Source organism: Miscanthus floridulus, chromosome 18, assembly GCF_019320115.1.
Source record: "Miscanthus floridulus cultivar M001 chromosome 18, ASM1932011v1, whole genome shotgun sequence".
NCBI classification, from domain to species: Eukaryota; Viridiplantae; Streptophyta; class Magnoliopsida; order Poales; family Poaceae; genus Miscanthus; species Miscanthus floridulus.
In genome coordinates, this window is record NC_089597.1 from 21,304,757 (window position 1) to 21,323,208 (window position 18,452).

Here is an 18,452-nt window from a genome sequence, read left to right on the forward strand (position 1 = left end):
ATGCCCTGTACAGTTCAGTTCTGAAAGCGTTGTAATGGTCCTTTTATGTATATAAGCAAGGGTATCTACCAGGACTCTAAAAGGCCAGGGATGAGGGTACTTTGGCAACATGACCTGAATCTGAATGCAAACTAGGATCACAGGGACCACATGATTAAGATAAGTTTGACTAAAATGTTACATGGCAGAAATGGTTCCTCTAGCAGAACACAAAATTCAGCAGAGTTCTCTCAGATCAGTTGAGCATGACATGACCTGCAGCGCGACTAAAAGTTTGCAAACAATACAAATTTAAGTGCCAACGATTTGAGCTCTTTGTATCATGTGCAACTACATGCTGAATACCCAGTCAAACAAGGGACAGCAACAAAAGGATGTCTCCTTGGACAATTACAGCATAGTACAGAGAATTCAGAGATGGAATATCACACAGAACAGGCATTCTGATCTAGTAGAACGGTAATGCCAACCACCTGCAAGTAACTTGATGTTTGCATACCATTCAACTAGAAGACCCTACTGCTGGCTGGAGACTGGCGTGCCATCTTCATTCTGTGCAGCTTCGATTGCCAGAGTTTTCTTAGCGACTTGTTTGGGAATATCAAGGTCATCTTGGATGCAACGTTGCAAAGGATGGGATAGAAGAATGCACATCTGACGAAAGAGAACGCGAGCAAGCCCTTGACCAGTCTCAAGAATGTACCCCTCATACTGGCTGACATGGTCAAGAGCATCAACCAAGGCATCATATACCATCTGTGGGCAGTTGTCAGCACTTGGCTTGTCATGGAGATAGATTATGTCAAGGGTGAAATTCTTTGGCTTCACAGGCCACTGATGCTGTGGCTTCATAGAGGAACGGCAGTAGATAAGTACCTGGAATGATTAGAATTGAAGCATTCAAGACCCAAGACACTATATAACTGAAGATATGCAAAGTAAATAACTTCATGCCAAAACAGTGTGCCATTATTAAAAGTAAAAATCAGGAAGATGTTGTCCACAGAAGGAAAGATAGTGATCCGAGGAAAATTAGCACCACGACAATTCAGAGTGGTCCTGCATTTTACATATATTGAAACAAACTACTATTTCCAGAGCACCATAATTAACAGAGAGAGCCATTTATGTTAAATTTACATCACACCTGTGATAACAATAAAAACATTATCAACAATGTTCTAACTTGTAAGTGACCACTTCTACTTGCTGTCCCAATTGGTTACCAGATACTAACATGGAATCAAATTTGCAGGCAGACATAATTTAAAAGCAATGAAACCCTGAGTCCTAGTTACAAAAGGCTTACCACCCTGAGAAGCTGGCCTTGCGATTCTGCTCTTGTCCCTTCATGGTTAGCTGTCATGAAGAGCTGGGTGAGATCAGCCATTGCATATCTTGATTCTGAAGCAGACAGGGAATGGATTGCCTCCGTTGCTGAACCAGCGTCACTGCTGAAGCCCTTCTTCACCTTAAAATTCAAAGGGGACAAGTTGTATTAACCAATATATTATCACATTCCAGAGATACAATAAGCATCTTGACCAATAACTCTCAGAGCAAACTATAGAGCAATAATACATGATGATTGCGGAAATTTGGGGGCGAATATCTCACTCAACTCCTAACTTAAACCCAACCTAAACAGAATCCCCTCTCGTAGATCCCCTTATATCTCGAACTGGGCGCTCAAACATTAATGGTTCCCCACATCACAGAATAAATCCTGATTTCTAGTATTACTGTATGAGACAGCAGGTAGTAACATTTCTGCACAAATAGGAATATTCGTTCCCTAAATTTCTCATCGAGAACTCGAGAAGTGCAAGGAACGCGAAACCCGACTAAATGTTGCCGAGAAATGAAGGGATCAGGTGAGGGGAACCGTGATACCATGGAGAACGCCTCGCCGAGGGAGCCGAAGGCGAAGCGGTGGTCGGGGCACATGGTGAGCTTGCTGTGGACGAAGAGCAGCAGGGCCTGCTTGATCGCGTCCATCCGCCTGACAGCGGTCCGGGGCCCCGCCGCCGGGGCACCCCCGGCGGCCCCCGCGGGCTGCGGCGACGCGGTGGAGGTGGAGCCCGAGGACGCCGCCGCGGCGGCGGACTTCATCTCCGCGCGCGCCTCCAGGTCGACGTCGACGCAGAAGAGGATGTCCTCCGCGGGGAGGCGGCCCGGCGGCAGCGAGTAGCGCGGCGCGGCCGCGGCGTCCGTCGCCATCGGGACAGCAGCGGGTGGTGGGCTGGGTGGGGGAAGGGTGGCTGGGTGGGTTCGGTTTCGGGTTCAGTTCGTGGGTCCGGTCGGGGTGTGTGTGTGCGCTGTAGAACGCGAAACAACGCGTTTCGTTATTATTGTGGGTGGGGTTGCTGTAGAACATGAAACAACACGTTTCGTTATTATAGGCCTCCAAACATCGACTTCGCTAAAACGACCTTTGAAACGTTGTCACTTTGTTATACATAATATTTGATTTTTTTAATCACTTTTCTTAACTAAAATACATGTATTTTGCCATGATGTGACCGTATTGCCCTCAGGGCTTCAATTGACGTGGGATGGGGTTGCTGGCCGCTCATAATTATAGAACGCGAAACAACGCGCTTCGTTATTATAGGACTCCAAACATCGACTTTGCTAAAATGACACTTGAAACGTTGGCACTTTGTTATATATGACATTTGATCTTTTTAATCACTTTTCTCAGCTAAAATACATGTGTTTTGCCATGATGTGACCGTATTGCCCTCAAGGCTTCAATTGATGTGGGATGGGGCTGCTGGCCGCTCGCCTATAATTGCAATTTTCTCTGCCACGTCTGGTTGCAGGAAGAGAAGACGAAAGCCATGACCTTGTGTTTGCCTTTGTCCTGCACAGTGCAGATAACTCTGAACGATTCCTCGTCATTCTCACCGGCTGGAGCCAGAACATGTAACAGATGCCGCGGCGTACCATTGTCTGGGGTGGAGGCCGCCAGTAGGTCATCGGGTATGCGTGGAATCTTGACGTACCGGCGATGCAGGGGGTCGCAGACTACAAAATCCTCGAAGGCGATTGCGGCGGAGATGCGTCGGGAGAGGAGGACGTGGCCATCGCGGGCGTCGCAAGAGCTCCATGCGCGGGGGTCGGGGAGGAAGGAGAAGGCGACGTCGGCATCTTGCGCGAGCGCGTGGGCTTTCGGGGCGGCCCGACGGAGAGGAATTCTCGGTATCCGTATCTGATGAACCCGAGGACCAGAGGGGAGTGGAGGGACCGGAAGCAGCGGACGAACCGGCGGTCGGAGACGATACGGCGGAAGGTGGAGCAGGCGGCGGAGGCGCAGGTGAGGTTGGCCATGTCGTCGAGGCGCAGGAATATCTCCTCCTAGATCTCGTCAGGGAGGACGGTATGCGCCGCCAGCGCTCTGGCAGTACGGTGCGGCACCGCCGTCGATGCCATCCGCGCCTGGCGCCTGCGCGTCGCTGCCTCTCGCTCGCGTCAATTGAAGCCTGAGGGCAATACGGTCACATCATGGTAAAATACATGTATTTTAGTTGAGAAAAGTGATTAAAAAGATCAAATATCATGTATAACAAAGTGCCAATGTTTCAAGGATCGTTTTAGCGAAGTCGATGTTTGGAGTCCTATAATAACGAAGCGTATTGTTTCGCGTCCTATAATTGCAATTTTCTGGGGGAGGCCAACTGGCCAAGATCTGCGGCTCTGTTCGACTCATACATAAGCCAGCCGATAAGTCGGCTGAATCTGTTTTGTTGTGTGAGAAAAATACTGTAGATTCTAACTAATAAGTTGGCTGATAAGTTCAAGCGAACAGGGCCGCAGAAAGCGCTGGCTGCTAAACCAGAAAAGGAAAAAAAACTTGGGGGTTTTGGATGAGAAAAATACTATAGTGTTTTCTTCAATGTTTGCTATATACACCGAGGTAAAACACTCCTTGCTGTTCACACAACGTTGTCGAATAGGCCCTTGCCCCTGCCCTGCCCTGCCTATCGCCGGTGCCAGCAATCCAGCATCGCAGAGGATGTTGCAATAGAGGAACACCGAGAGCGTGGTGGTGAAGCCTGAAACAACTGCTACAGCTGGTCCTAGAACGCCGTGACTCTTTGGGTGTGTTTGGTTGGCCGCATCTTTGGCATCCTGGCCCAACCGGTGCGCATCTCTATATAGGAATCCTGCTTCCAAAAGACGGGCAGCGGATCAGGCCACGCCGCCTGTTAGCCTGCTAACCGTCCGATCTGGCGAACAAGCGATATCGACCGTTCGATCATGGTCTTCACGGGTCTCCTACCCGTTAAGCCACGCAACCGGGCCGTCACGAATGCTCCGGAACCCACTCGACTCGCCCCCTCCGCCTCGGACGGATGCACGCTCGTACTCATGCGTCGCCTCTCCGTGCGGCGCCGCCTCCGTCGTCCCTGCTCCCGCCCTGCCCGAGGCTCGACGATGCCCGGGGCTTGCCACGTCGCCGGGTCGTTCTACTCTGCCACACGCCGCCCGAGGTCCGAGGAGGACGGCGGCGTAGGGAGCCATGGACACGAACAGGCCGCATCACGGCGGAGCGAGGGCCGCGCTCTATGGCGAGGTGGAGCACGGGCCGCGTGGATGGCCGGCGGCGCGGGTCCGTGGAGCTACGAACAGGCCACGGCGTAGCGACGTGAGGGCCACACGGACGGGCGGCGCGGCAGCGCCCTGTCCAAACGCGAGCTCCACACGCCACGCGTGCCTACCGTTCGACAGAATGTCGCACTCAGTCTGAGCTTACTCCAAACACCAGACGACAGCAATGCTCACACTGGCCCATGTGAAGATCCACGTTGCGTAAAGACGGAGGTGCAGCGCCGTTTGACGACCTCCTAGCTTTTGACACCCATTCACTACTCCTTCAACCTCCTGCGTGCCTGAGCAGTCAGCAAGAACATGTTCACACACGAAGGTAATTTTTTCCCCTTTCAAGTCCTACTTGACAGCGCAGGGCAAGATCCATATAAAATTCCACATTTTTAGATAATGAAACAACTTAATTGCGAAGCTTTGTGATGAAACAGCCGAAGTATAGTGACCACTTGATCTTCTCAATTTGGTTTTCATACTATGCTCCTCAACATTTTAGCATATGCTACATTTTTCTTCCATCTGAGTTTGTGGAAGAAAAAAGTTCTATAGGGTTTACCTTTTCTAAAATCTTAGCAAAGGGCTTCCATACTCATGTAAGATTCTTTCTTATAGGCACTCATCATATTGGGTATTATCATTTGTTTATGTTCTAGGTGAGTCTGCAGCTGCAATACCTACAGGTGCTTAGTGAGGGCTTACTACCATGCTTGCTTAATAGGGTTACATAATTATATATAGATAAAAAGTAAAACTTATTTTATATGATTTAAGATATTTTAGTAATATGAAAGCAAAAAATACATACTTATACCTTTTACTACACATACAGTTCAAATAATAGGCTCTAAAATAGCAGCTCATGTATGTCAAGTTGTTGCTTGACATGTGATTATGCTAATCTCATTGCTTTGATTAATGGTTAGTTCTTTGCTACTTGTAGTTGGGAAAATACAGGTTACAGCCAATTTTTTTGATATGACTTCAGTACCAGCCTCACAATAATGTGCATCCAGAAATATTGGAATAAAAAATATGGTTTTTGCTGTAGTAGATCCTAATTTGACATCTAGAAAGTAATATTGCACTTTATACGAGTAGATTTTAGTTATAGAAAATCCTACAATGATGCTATTGGAAAATAAAATAAAATATGAACAGTATGCTGGTAGGGTTCGAACCACTGCACAGTTCTTCGGTTGTTCTGAAGTTTACCGCTTAGTTTCTTTATTAACTCTATCCTTTCTCCAAATTCATAACCATTTTCATCAGCACATGTTAGATATGCAATGCAAAGAAAATATAGCAAAAGAAAGAAAAATATAACAGAAGTATCAAGAAAAAGCATGAAGAACTTTAGAACAGGACAAACTATTCATCCAAGAAGAAAGACTATTGCTAAGAGAGGACTTGAATCTATATAGGTGTAGCTTTGTGGCATGTAGAAAATAAAATTTCCAGGTACTACTTATTTTCCATTGAATACAGAGCTCTTGAGAACAAACGTTAACTAGCAGCAGCTAGCAATACACAATATTCACAAACACCCTACACTTGTGCACTGTTCATAATCTTGTTGCTGAGATCAGGTGAGAATCCATCTAATGATTTGTTCATGAGCCTGTTTTATACTTCTTAGGTTGATTTAATGCCAATTTCTTGGTTTCTTATCTCTTACACTGCACGTGCATGCGATGGATACACACCATGTACTCAGTGGTTTGTCTCTGTGGAATGATCTGCTGACTAATAAACAAACTAAGTAACAAACAAAACAAACATGCATGTCAGCAGCTAATTATAGTTAGTTCCATTAATATTTATTTTGATCAAGTTATGTAGTAGACCCAAGATACTTTATGATATTTAATTAATTGTAATGTGACTCAAGTAATCTTAGTTCAAAATCCATGTCTCAAAGTGAACACTTCTCAGCCCACAAGATGCCTTCTCTTGGTGTTCATCAGGCTGTTCTTCTACGAATTCAGATGACAAACTTTTTTTTTCCTTTGTTCAATTTTCATCACTCAAGGTCAACTTGTGATTACGATGCCTCCCATTTCAAATATATCGTGTTTGGGACAAGCTCGGTAGTTGATGCCTTTCGTGAAGGTTTGAAGCACTGCTCCTAGAAATCCAAGGTCAGTGTGTAATGCAGTAAATCCATGTTAATTATTTGACAGAATTGTTGCTTGCTTTATTAATCTTTTATGCTTCTGTGTCATGCAGGATCAACAGAATTACTGAGCACAATTGTGGGTGCTAAAGAATATTACACTAATGATTTCCAATAGCCACTTTGAATATACTCATATGAATATAAGCTTCCTCTAATATCATTTCCTTATACCTTGTTTGCTAAGTTCCCAAAATGTAAACCATGTTGGCATTTGCTAAATTCTAGAAGTTGCACGGGTAATTCATTGCTGTAACTTATCATTTATATTTTATTATGAACAAATAGACGAGAAACCAGAACAAAGCTCATCACATTTTATGAATTATGACTGTGCACTCTATAAGGAAGCTGTAGGCTCTCAGTTCAGCTGGACACTTATAATCTGTTATAGATTCATTTTCTTTTCAGTGGACCACATGTGTCATTATAAAATATATATTCAAGAGTTGGGTAAGTTCTATGTTTTTTTTTCACTTGTGGCTTGGCAATTGGTGTCAGTTCCTAGATATGTACTGATTTGCATCAAGAGTTTTATAGATGTAAGTACTCAATTATAGATAGGAAGTTGCAGGCTCTCAATTTAGCTGAACACTAAATCTATTTAGTTTGGGTTGTCACCTCAGCCATGCCATCAATTTATTCTTCACTATAAGTCATGACAATAATTCTTAAAAACTTCACCAAAAACTCAATTTCAGATCAGCTACATTTGCCCAACTAAAGCTCATGGATTCACGTCTTCATCAATCTTGTATTGCTCCTTCATTTTTGTGAAAAACTATTATCGCTGATTTATCTTTGTCATGGGATGGAATATATTCCTATCACATTAGACGAGAAGATGTCTAACACCTAGAGCTTCCTATTGAGCTTCAGTACTCTATTGTTTAACCATAGGCTAATAAAATCACATGGGTTATCAAATGGCATGCTTCCAAATATGCTTCCAAAGAAGCCCGTTTGGATGGCTGCTTCCACTGTTCAATCTCGACTCCGCTCGTGAAAATATACGGTGCCATCCTGGCCCGAGAGCGAAGCCTGATTCGAGCTTCACTCATCCTAGCCCGACGGATGCAAAGCCGCGGACACGCCGGAGACTCCCCTTGAGTGTTAGGGTTACTCGCTACTCCCTCCCCTCCGTCACCACACACCACCCTCACCGCGCCGCTCTCGTGCTCCAGACCGTGCCGCCCTTTGCTCTCCAGACCGTGCTGCCCTCTCCTTCCTTCCTCCGTCCGGCGCATGGGCGGAGCCACAAGAGGGCCATAGGGGGCTGCGGCCCCCCCTTGGTCAAGGGAGTTTTCTGAAGAGCGAAACGTGAGCAGCTGCGACGTACGTTATTAAGTGCAATACGCTTGAGTGAATTCTTCGTCTGGTGCTGTCCCAGCACCTCTTGCCGAACTCAGCACACGGTGCTTCGATTAAAAAATTGGCTTGCACTGCTGTCGGTGTTTTGGAACCGGGGGTCCCTCAACCAACGAGTGAATTTGTGCTGCGTGCTCCCGATTCCGGATGGTGGTGCAAAGAGACACAAGGTTTATACTGGTTCAGGCAATCGAGGCCCTACGTCTAGTCCGAGAGATCGATCTTGTATTCCTTGCACCAGAGTGCTCGTAGTAGGGGGTTACAAGCTAGGTGAGAGAGGGAACTAGCCCCAGGTCTCGGCGAGTGTGGTGCGGGCTGCTTGAGGCGTTGTTCCCAAGCAGCGTAGGAGTGCGTGGTTCTATCGGTGTGTTCGTCTTTCTGTTCGTTTTTTCCCTAGAAATGGTACCGGCTACCCCTTTTATAACCACAAGGGGGAAGCCAGAGGTACATGGGAAGGCTACTATTTGCTGACGTATTCTGCTCCCTGGAGCAGCGCGACGTCGTGGGAGTTCCCGTCGGTGTCTAGTCGGTATGGTCTCCAGGCCGGCGACATGCTGCGCTCCTGTACATTTGTTGACTTGGTGAAGTGCCGAGGCCTGGGGACTGCTGTGGTCGGTTGTGCCGAGACCTGCTGTGCTGAGGCCGAGACCCGCTGTGCCGAGGCCTGCTGTGCCGAGGCCTGCTGTGCCGAGGCCTTTGCAGACGGCAATGCGGGGTCTTGGCGGCCATCGTCGTAGTTGATTTAGGCGGAACAGCGCGGAACGTGCGTCTACAGGATACGGTACCCTGTATTGTCAGCAAGGGATGGTAAAAAGGCGATTTGACCGTTGTCCCGTCGCTCCTGTCGCGGTACACTGCTGATCGTGGCTTACGTAGTGGGTGCAGCTGGGCGCATTGATTGGATGCGACAGCCTGCTAGAGCGACTTTTGAGGCGGAGGCGACGAGGTTGCGGGACGAGCCCAGCCTCGGACGAGGCGGAGCATGGCCAGCTCGCCTGAGGCCCTACCGGGAGTCTCGGGCGAGGCGGAACTCGGTCAGTTCGCTGGTCCCGAGGTCACAGGAACCCAGTTCTGACTCCCCACGTCGCGTTCGTCCTTGGTGCAGGAGTTTAGGCAGCACAGTAGCCGGTAACCCCTGCACGGTCCCGTCGTGGATGGCAGGGCGCTGACGTGCTGGTCTGTCACTTCGCCGTACTGTGTCGTCGTGTGGTTGTCGGAGTGGTTTGAGCGCCTTGATTAGATGTGATGTCCAGCCAGGGTAGTCTAGTCAAAGCGGTGGTCGCGGGGCTGGTGGCGAGCCGGCCTCGCGCGAAATAGGAGAATCGCAGACTTTGGCGAGGAGGCCTCGGGCGAATCGGACAATCGGTACTTCTTCTGAGGCCTTGGCGAGAGGGCCTCGGGCGAAGGGGCCTCGAGCGAATCGGAGATTTTTGGCTGAGACCTCGTCTGTCTTATTGGTTCTTGCTTTTAGGGTCTAAGCAGTCTTTTTGGTTCTTGCTTGGGGTACCCCTTCTCACGGTATCCGACAGTAGCCCCCGAGCCTTGGGGGAGTGGAGGCACTCCCCCTGAGGTTCTGACGAGAATTGGCTCTTGATAGTTCCTGTCGGGATGGTGTTCCGTATTTAAGGCGTCGGTGGGTGCGCGCGAGCGCACCCGCCGGGTGTAGCCCCCGAGGCCCTGGAGGAGTGATTTCACTTCTTCAGGGGCCTTTTCTCTTTCGAGTGAGGGGTTCACATTGTGTTTGTCGAGCCCGTGGATGCGAGTTCGGATCGCTGGGCCTCGACGATGCTGCGGGAAGAGCCCCTTAGCCTCTGCCTGGAGCAAGAGGTCCGTCAGGGGTTCCCCCGGCTTTTTGTACGACCCTCGTGCTTCCTTTTCGCTCGGAAGGAGGGGTGGAAGATGCCATGCTACCCTCGGGGGGCGCGAGCGACGGCATTTCCGGTGAGCTGTTATCGGGTAAGTCCGAGTGGAGGCCCGTACCCCGTTCGCTGGGGGTCGGCTAGCGGTCCGGAGACGCGCTCCAAGAGTACCGGAGGGTTTCTCTAGTGGGTGCCGAGGCCGTTCGCTGGGCCTCGGTGGCTCGGTGCCTCCCTACGGTGGGATCCCATTCGGAGACCTCCCTGCCGGTCTCGGACACGACACAGGGCGCGCTCGTACAGGCTCGCCCGTAGTTGTCCCTGACTCTTTTGCCCTGGGGCAGCTGTCGAAACCCCTGGGGGCCCAGCTTTCGAACCCCTGGACCGTAACGGGCTCGGGTCGCTTGTCTTTATCTTGGGTGCAGGAAGAGCCCCCGAGCCTCCGCACGGAGCGAGAGGGCGGTCAGGGGTCCTCCCGACTTTTTTGTCCGTCCCCCGCCCGTCCTTTTCGCTCGGACGGGGGGGCTGTTTGCCGAGCCCACTCAGTGTGCGAGCCTGAGCCGCTGGGTCTCGGCAAAGTTGCAGGAGGAGCCCCCGAGTCTCTCGCACGGAGCGAGAGAGCGGTCAGAGGTCCCCTGGCTTTTGGTTCGCCCCTCGCGCGTGAGGGTCTGACTGCCGAGCCCCCCTCGGGTGCGAGCCTAGGTCGCGGGGTCTCGGCGTCTTTTGCAGAAGGAGCTCCCTAGCCTCTGCACGGAGCAAGAGGGCCGTCAGGAGTTCTTCCGGCTTTTTGAACGACCCTCGCGCTTCCTTTTCGCTCGGAAGGAGGGTTTGTTTTGCCGAGACCCCTCGTGTGCGAGCTCAAGTCGCTGGGCCTCGGCAACGTTTTGCAGGAAGAGTCCCTTAGCCTCTGCACGGAGCAAGAGGGCCGTCAGGGATTCTCCTGACTTTTTATTCGACCCTCGCACTTCCTTTTCGCTCGGAAGGAGGGGTGGAAGATGCCACGCTACCCTCGGTGGGCGCGAGCGACGGCATTTCCGGTGAGCTGTTATCGGGTAAGTCCGAGTGGAGGCCCGTACCCCGTTCGCTGGGGGTCGGCTAAGCGGTCCGGAGACGCGCTCCAAGAGTACCGGAGGGTTTCTCTAGTGGGTGCCGAGGCCGTTCGCTGGGCCTCGGTGGCTCGGTGCCTCCCTACGGTGGGATGCCATTCGGAGACCTCCCTGACGGATCTCGGACACAACACAGGGCGTCCCAAGCGTTTCGCTTGCTTGGGCCTCGGCCTCGCGTAGGCTCGCCCGTAGTTGCCCCTGACTCTGTTGCCCTGGGGCGGCTGTCGAAACCCCTAAGGGCCCAGCCTTCGAACCCCTGGACCGTAGCGGGCTCGGTGCCCAGTTCCTTTGCCTGGAAGGAATCGGGGGGGTTATTTCTCTCCCTACGGCTAATTAATGGCAGGCGCGTCTTTTGAGGCGGCTTTTTCGGGGAGGCGAAACGGCTCCTGCTGCTGCTGCGGTTGGACGCGACGTGGCGTCAGCCGACGGGACGTACCTGCACGCGCGATTAACGAGGAGGGAGTGGGTCCGTGGGCGGTAAGACCGGATCTGGATAACCGCGCCGGATTTTTTGGGGGAAACTTCCCCGATTTCGTCGCCCGGCGGTTTCGTCTTGTCCCTGCATAAATACGCAAAGGGCCTCGCCCTTCCCCTCCTTACCTTTTCGCGTTCGCTTTTGCTGCCTCCGTGCCGTTGTTGAGAGCATAGAGCGGGGAGGAGAAGGGCGAGAGAGAGAGACTGAAAGAAAGAGGGAGAGAGGTTACCGCCGTAGCAGCGTCCTCCGCCGCGCAATGGCTGGTGGTCCCGTCATCCTCCCGGCGAATCCCTAGGAGCGGTCTGACGTCACCGAGGAGAAGCTGCAGTCGCTCGTGGAGGCCGGTCTTCTTCGCCCGATCACCGACCCTGACGAGCCGGAGTGGATCGCTCCTGGGGAACGAGTCGGAGCCGAGGCCGCGCGACGGCTACGTGGTGAGCTTCGTCGTCTTCCACGAGCGAGGCTTCGGGTCGCCGGTGGATAACTTCATGCGGGCGCTCCCGCACTACTATGGCGTGGAGCTGCACAATTTCAGCCCCAACTCCATCGCCCAGGCGGCCATCTTCGTCGCCGTCTGTGAGGGGTACCTGGGGATCGCTCCCCACTGGGAGTTGTGGCTCCACTTGTTCCGAGCGACGTTCACCACCAAGCCGGGGGGAACGAGGGGGGCTCGGAAGGTGCAGAGGGCCGGCGGCTGCACCCTTCACGTGCGCCAAGACCGGCAGTCCCTCTACATCCCGGCCCAGCTGTCATCGTCCAACCGTCGTTGGTATGACGGCTGGTTCTACCTCCGCAACGACGGCGGAGGACTTCCCCCTTATACCGGGCGGGTTGTAGAGAGTCAACCAGAGAAATGGGGGTACGGCGTCATCAAGGCCGATCAGCCTAGGCTGGAACCGCTCTTGAGGGCCTTGGGGAAGCTGCGTGACCACGGCCTTTCGGCGGCCGTGGTCGTGGCGGCTTTTCACCGCCGGAGGGTGTTGCCGCTGATGGCCCGGCGGCGGCGGCTGTTCGAGATGACCCCGGGCGATTCGATCGTCGGTGTCAAGATGTCCGCCTTCGCCCTTACCGACGACGAGACCCTGCGTCGGGTGAGAGAAGCGGTGGACGGGAAGCCGAAGATCGACGATTTGATGCCGTTCCCGATGCGCCCGTCGCGGGGGTATGTCTCGCTGGTAAGTTGGATGTTGTCGAGGCTTTCGCGGCCTTCTTGTTTTTCGCCTTTTTTGGTCTGTTGTCTTACTTCGTCGTTCTCACAGGGGATAAGAGACGTGCGAGGCTCCCCGCCGCCCGTTCCCGAGGACGCCCGGCGGCGAGCCGCGAACAGGGCGCGCGCCGAGGAGGAGAAGAAGAAGAAAGATGCCAAGGAGGCGAAGCGCACGAAGAAGCTCCTCGCGCGCGAAAAGCTGGACGCCCATCGCCGGCGTCAGAAGCTCGACGGTCTCCCGTTGGAACCGTCTCCCTCGTCGTCGGTGTCGGATTCTTCGAGCGATGGCGGCGGGCGCGAGGTGGGGACGGCCTGCCTGGGACACCTCCCCGACATCAGGGAGATGGTACCCGGGGCGCCGGCAAGGAGCCTGACGCCCCTAGGAGGAGGAGGAGGTGTCCCGGGGCCAGTGGCGGCCCGTCCCGGGGCCGAGGCCGACACACCCAAGGCGCGGGTGTCGGAGGAGCGTGCCGTCAGCCCGATGGGTTCGACGGTGGAGGTGGAGCGGGTGACGGTGGGGGCGACCCCATTATCTCTGCGAAGGGTCGAGGAGGTGCCGGGGTCCGACGGAGGCCAGCTGGCACTGGTGGACACCGAGGCCACGCTGCTGCCACCACCGCTGCCGTTGCAGAGGAGGCAGGCGGTGTCGAAGCGGCTGCATCCCCGTTCGCGGTAAGCGTCTTCTCTGGTGGAGTCCATAGTACTTCTTGTTTGCCCCTTGGTTGCATGCTGACCTTGGGAGTGTCTTTTCTTCCAGCCAGACGCTTCTGGTGGAAGATCCTCCCTTGGCGCCCCGTAAGGCGCTCAAGGTGAACGTTAGCTCCTCCGCCCATCAGGCAGCGGAGGCGCAGGCTGGCGTGCGACGCGGCGCGGCGTCGGGCGAGGCCGTTTCGGAGGAGGCGGCTGCCCAGGAAAAGGGGGCCGAGGCGGCCGCGGAGCGAGTGGAGGAGGAGGAGCCCATGCCTCGCGATGTTGTGGGTCTTGGGGCGAAGGAGGCTGGGGCGTCTGCTATTGCCGAGGCCATTGAGGGTGAGGCCGGAGCCCCCAAGACCTCCGACATCAGGGCGGTGGACGCCGGGGCCATCGAGGTAGAGATGGCGGAGGCCAGAGCCCCCGGGTCCGTCGAGACCGAGGCGATGGAGGTGGAGACGGGGCAAATTTTGGCGCCGCCCCTGGTTCAGACAATCTCGTCTGATGATTCTTCCCGAGGGAAGGAGGCGGCGGACGTCGAGGCGGCTAGTACCGCGGAGCAGCCAGTCCCAGATCCCGCCGAGGGGAGTTCGGCTCTTGTCCGGCTACGGCCCGAGCCTCGTGGGTGGAACTTCCCGCGTGTTTTCTGGCGGAACCGGGCTGACCCCGAGGGGGAGCCCGTGTTCGCCCTTGAAGATACCGCAGAGGGGGGGCATTGGGGCACCCTCGAGCAGTACCGCCAACTGGCAGTGCGGTCGCTGCAGACAGCGATGACTATTATGGGTCAGGACTTGCCCGGTGTCACGCGGGTAAGTACTTTCCCTCTCTCGTGCCGCGTTGTTTTCTCTCCGAGCCCCCTCGCAGTTTTTGACGTGCGTTTTTTGTTTTGCCTCCTTAGGAGCTCGAGACCCGATCCCTTGGGAAATCGGTGTTCCTGCGAAATGAGAGGGATATCTGGGACCAGCTCCGGCGCCAAAAGGGCCTGCTTGCCGATGCCCAGGGGCTATTGTCGGCGCGGAGTGCGGAAGTGGAGGACCTCCGCCTTCGTTGTGCTGACATTCAGGCCGAGTTGGCCACGGCTAAGGAGCAGTCCGCCCCTCTGGTGGCCAAGATCAAGGAACTGGAGGAGGAGCGAGACTCCTTCAGGCTTCGGGCCCAAGAAGCGACGGCCTCTGCTAAGGTCACAGCCGGGCAGCTGGGTGCGGAGCAGAGCGAGCATCAGGCGACGAAAGTCGCCTTGGCAGAGGCTACCAAGGCGGCCGAGGCCTCTCGGGTCGAGGTCTCAGCCTGGAAGAGCAAGGCCGAGGGTAAGTTCCGCTGAACCATGTTCCTTGCTCCATTTGCTCTGGTTCGCGTTTGACTCCTGACCCCTCGTCGCGACGTAGATCTGGAGAAAGAGGCCTCCCAGGCGGCTGAGGCCTCCGTCGCAGCGCAAGCAGCGCTGGATGTCGAGGTCCGGGAGCACGAGGCGCTGCGCAGCGCTGTCCGGACCGCCTGCGAGGCTCTGGACGTCGAGGAGGTCCAATCAGCTAGCTCCCTTGGGAGCCGCCTGATTGCGTTGAGCGGCCACGTCCGCGAGAGACTCCGAGGGGCGTTGCACACGGGTGTCAAGCGCGCCCTGGCCGTCGTCTCCTCGCACTACGCCATCAACCTCGAGGCTGTCAGCGACGGCTACGTGTTGCCAGAAGATGACGAGGAGGCGGATGCGGAGGTCGTGAAGCTGTTGGAGGCGGCCGAGGCACCTGGCACAGCGCTGGCCCAGTCTGTTTGAAGAAGAGGTGGTCCCTCCCGCGCCAGCCGCCGATCCTTGAGCTTTGATCCTGGGCCAAAAGGGGCCATGTAACCGGATTGAGTTAGTTGCCGTATCGTGACGTTTTTGTGGCCGTCGAGGCCTTTAAAGTATTTGCGTATGTGGGTCTTTTAACCGTTTCTGTTCTACTTCGAGCCTGTGCCCTCTGTCTCGATCTTGGGAACCCGTAAAGAAATTCCTCAGGAACCTTATGCCGTCCTTTGGCGAAGGGTGGTGAGGGAGCTGCCGTAGCCCAGAGGCGTAGGCCGTTCTCACGACTCGACCGGCCCTTTGGCCTCGAGACAAGCTTTTGGTCTTTGGGTTTCTTGTGAAGGTCCCGTCGGAGCGCGAGAGAGTTTTGGCGTAGAAATTTTTTGAAAGACCATTAACAAATGGTGTTCGGGACTTAGGGGGTTCCCCCTTTCTAGCCCCCGAGGGAGGCCCGGCTTTGCAGAGGCAGAGCCGAGTCTCCCTTATAGCGCTATTGTGACGTCGAGCCCCTATTGATAGACAAGCTCTCTGTACAGAACTTCCTCGGAGCCTACGCTGTCCTTTGGGTGAAAAGGTGGTGAGGGAGTTGCCGTAGCCCGGAGGCGTAGGCCGTTCTCACGGCTCAGCCGGCCTTTTCACCTTTGAGACGATCGTACGGTCCTTGGGTTCTATACAATCGGCTTGTCTATAAGGGGGGGTTTCTCGAAAAGTTATAACAACTAAGAACGCTTCTTTATTGCATTTCGAGAAACAATGTAAACAACGTTTGGAATTTTAAGGGTAGAAACGACGTAGCTGTTCTATGTTCCAAGCGTTGGTGAAGATTTCGCCCTTCTCGTTGGCTAACTTGTAGGTCCCGGGCTTCAGCACTTGAGCGACGATGTACGGCCCTTCCCAGGGTGGGGTCAGCTTGTGGCGGCCCTTGTTGCTCTGCCTCAGTCTCAGCACCAGGTCGCCCACCTTCAGGTCTCGGCTTCGGACGCGCCGGGCTTGGTAGCGTCGTAGGGCTTGCTGGTACCTGGCCGAGTGTAGCAGCGCGACGTCTCGGGCTTCCTCCAGTTGGTCGAGGGCGTCTTCGCGGGCAGTGCGGTTGCTTTGCTCGTTGTACGCCTGTAGCCTCGGGGAACCGTATTCTAAGTCAGTGGGGAGGATGGCCTCGGCTCCATAGACCAGGAAGAACGGTGTGAATCCCGTGGCTCGGCTCGGGGTATTTCTTAGGCTCCAGATGACCGACGGGAGTTCGGCAAGCCATTTCTTGCCAAACTTCTTCAACTGGTTGAATATCCTTGGCTTAAGGCCTTGTAGGATCATGCCGTTGGCACGCTCTACTTGGCCATTCGTCCTTGGGTGTCCTACGGCCGACCAGGCCACCCGGATGTGGTGGTCGTCGCAGAACGTTAGGAACTTGCGACCGGTGAATTGTGTCCCATTGTCAGTGATGATGGTGTTAGGAACCCCGAACCTGTGGATGATATCCGTAAAGAACAGCACCGCTTGCTCGGATTTGATCTGAGCGATCGGACGAGCCTCGATCCATTTGGAGAATTTGTCGATAGCTACCAGCAGATGGGTATAGCCCCCGGGTGCCTTCTGCAGAGGCCCAACCATGTCCAGCCCCCATACAGCGAATGGCCATGTGATGGGGATGGTTTGGAGGGCTTGGGCCGGGAGGTGCGTCTGTCGAGCGTAGTACTGGCATCCCTCGCAGGAGCGTACTAGCCTCGTGGCGTCGGCCACCGCCGTTGGCCAATAGAAACCTTGGCGGAAGGCGTTACCCACGAGCGCCCGAGGCGCCGCGTGGTGCCCGCAGACTCCCGCGTGCAAGTCCCAAAGTAAGGATTGGCCAGCCTCGGTGGTGATGCATCGTTGGAGAATACCGGATGGGCTACGCCTATACAACTCGCCGTCGCAGAGGACGTAAGTCTTGGCGCGTCGCGCGAGCCGCCGGGCTTCGGTTCTGTCAGCAGGAAGCTCTCCCCGAACGAGGCGATCAAGGAAAGGGACTCGCCAGTCCGTTCCTTGGTCGGCCTTGGGAGGCTCTGCGTCAATCGCCATGGCCTCGGGCTTGGCTGGCGAGGTCTCGGTGGTAGAGGGGGCCTCGAGCCCTGCGGTGGGCTCGGTCGATGGGCCTTCTTCTATCGCCGAGGCGTAGTCGACGGATGGCTTGTGGAGGTCTCTGGCGAAGACGTTCGGGGGAACCGGGGTCCGTGCCGACGCCATCTTTGCTAGTTCGTCTGCGGCCTCGTTGAACTTTCGAGCGACGTGGTTGAGTTCGAGGCCGTCGAACTTGTCCTCCAGGCGACGTACTACCGTGCAGTACGCCTTCATTTTGGGGTCATGGCAGCTTGACTCTTTCATCACCTGATCGACGACGAGCTGCGAATCACCCCGTACTTCGAGACGCCGCACTCCAAGTTCGATGGCGATTTGTAGGCCGTTGACGAGGGCCTCGTATTCGGCCACATTGTTGGAGGCGGCGAAGTGAAGCCGGATCATGTAGCGCATGTGTACTCCAAGGGGCGAGACCAGGAGCAGGCCCGCGCCAGCCCCAGTCTTCATCAGAGACCCGTCGAAGTACATGGTCCAGCATTCTGATTGGATTTGAACGGGTGGCAGCTGTGTGTCGGTCCACTCGGCTACAAAGTCGGCCAGGACCTGTGATTTGATCGCTTTCCGAGGCGCGAAAGACAAGGTTTCCCCCATGAGTTCGACAGCCCACTTGGCTATTCTACCCGAGGCCTCCCGGTTTTGGATTATCTCTCCCAGAGGAAAAGACGACACCACAGTCACCGGGTGGGACTCAAAGTAGTGACGCAGCTTGCGTCGAGCCAAGACTACGGTGTAAACCAGCTTCTGGATGTGGGGGTAACGCGTCTTAGTCTCGGAGAGCACCTCGCTGATGAAGTAGACAGGTCGCTGGACGGGTAGAGCATGTCCCTTCTCCTGCCTCTCGACTACTACGGCCGCGCTGACCACTTGGGTTGTCGCGGTGACGTAGAGTAAGAGGTGCTCGCCCTCGGTGGGCGGAACCAGGACGGGGGGGTTGGTGAGCAGCGCTTTGAGCCTGGCGAGGGCTTCCTCGGCCTCGGTGGTCCAAGAAAAGCGCTCGGACTTTCTCAAGAGGCGGTACAGGGGCAGGCCTTTTTCGCCGAGGCGCGAGATGAAGCGGCTTAGGGCCGCGAGGCA

General features: G+C 54.7%; 2 protein-coding genes across 2 annotated transcripts; one reads left to right on the plus strand and one right to left on the minus strand.

Moving 5' to 3' along the window:
• Positions 1-274: 274 nt before the first annotated feature.
• On the minus strand, positions 275-2,256 carry LOC136521438 (uncharacterized). The gene is made up of 3 exons (XM_066515177.1): positions 1,894-2,256; positions 1,310-1,471; positions 275-876 (listed from the first exon to the last, which is right to left on the minus strand). Exons 1-3 carry the CDS (start codon positions 2,218-2,220, stop codon positions 517-519), a joined length of 849 nt encoding a protein of 282 aa, XP_066371274.1. The 5' UTR covers positions 2,221-2,256; the 3' UTR covers positions 275-516.
• An 11,249-nt stretch (positions 2,257-13,505) lies between these two features.
• LOC136519558 (uncharacterized) lies at positions 13,506-14,830 on the plus strand. Its single transcript, XM_066512945.1, has 2 exons — positions 13,506-14,295; positions 14,385-14,830. Exons 1-2 carry the CDS (start codon positions 13,756-13,758, stop codon positions 14,805-14,807), a joined length of 963 nt encoding a protein of 320 aa, XP_066369042.1. The 5' UTR covers positions 13,506-13,755; the 3' UTR covers positions 14,808-14,830.
• Positions 14,831-18,452: the final 3,622 nt, after the last annotated feature.

Coding starts and splice junctions, on each gene's coding strand:
- LOC136521438 (XM_066515177.1), bottom strand. CDS start 2,220: ATGGCGACGGACGCCGCGGCCGCGCCGCGCTACTCGCTGCCGCCGGGC. Junction 1,472..1,893: donor TCGGCGAGGCGTTCTCCATG/GTATCACGGTTC, acceptor TTGAATTTTAAG/GTGAAGAAGGGCTTCAGCAG. Junction 877..1,309: donor AAGGCCAGCTTCTCAGGGTG/GTAAGCCTTTTG, acceptor TAATCATTCCAG/GTACTTATCTACTGCCGTTC.
- LOC136519558 (XM_066512945.1), top strand. CDS start 13,756: ATGCCTCGCGATGTTGTGGGTCTTGGGGCGAAGGAGGCTGGGGCGTCT. Junction 14,296..14,384: donor ACTTGCCCGGTGTCACGCGG/GTAAGTACTTTC, acceptor TTGCCTCCTTAG/GAGCTCGAGACCCGATCCCT.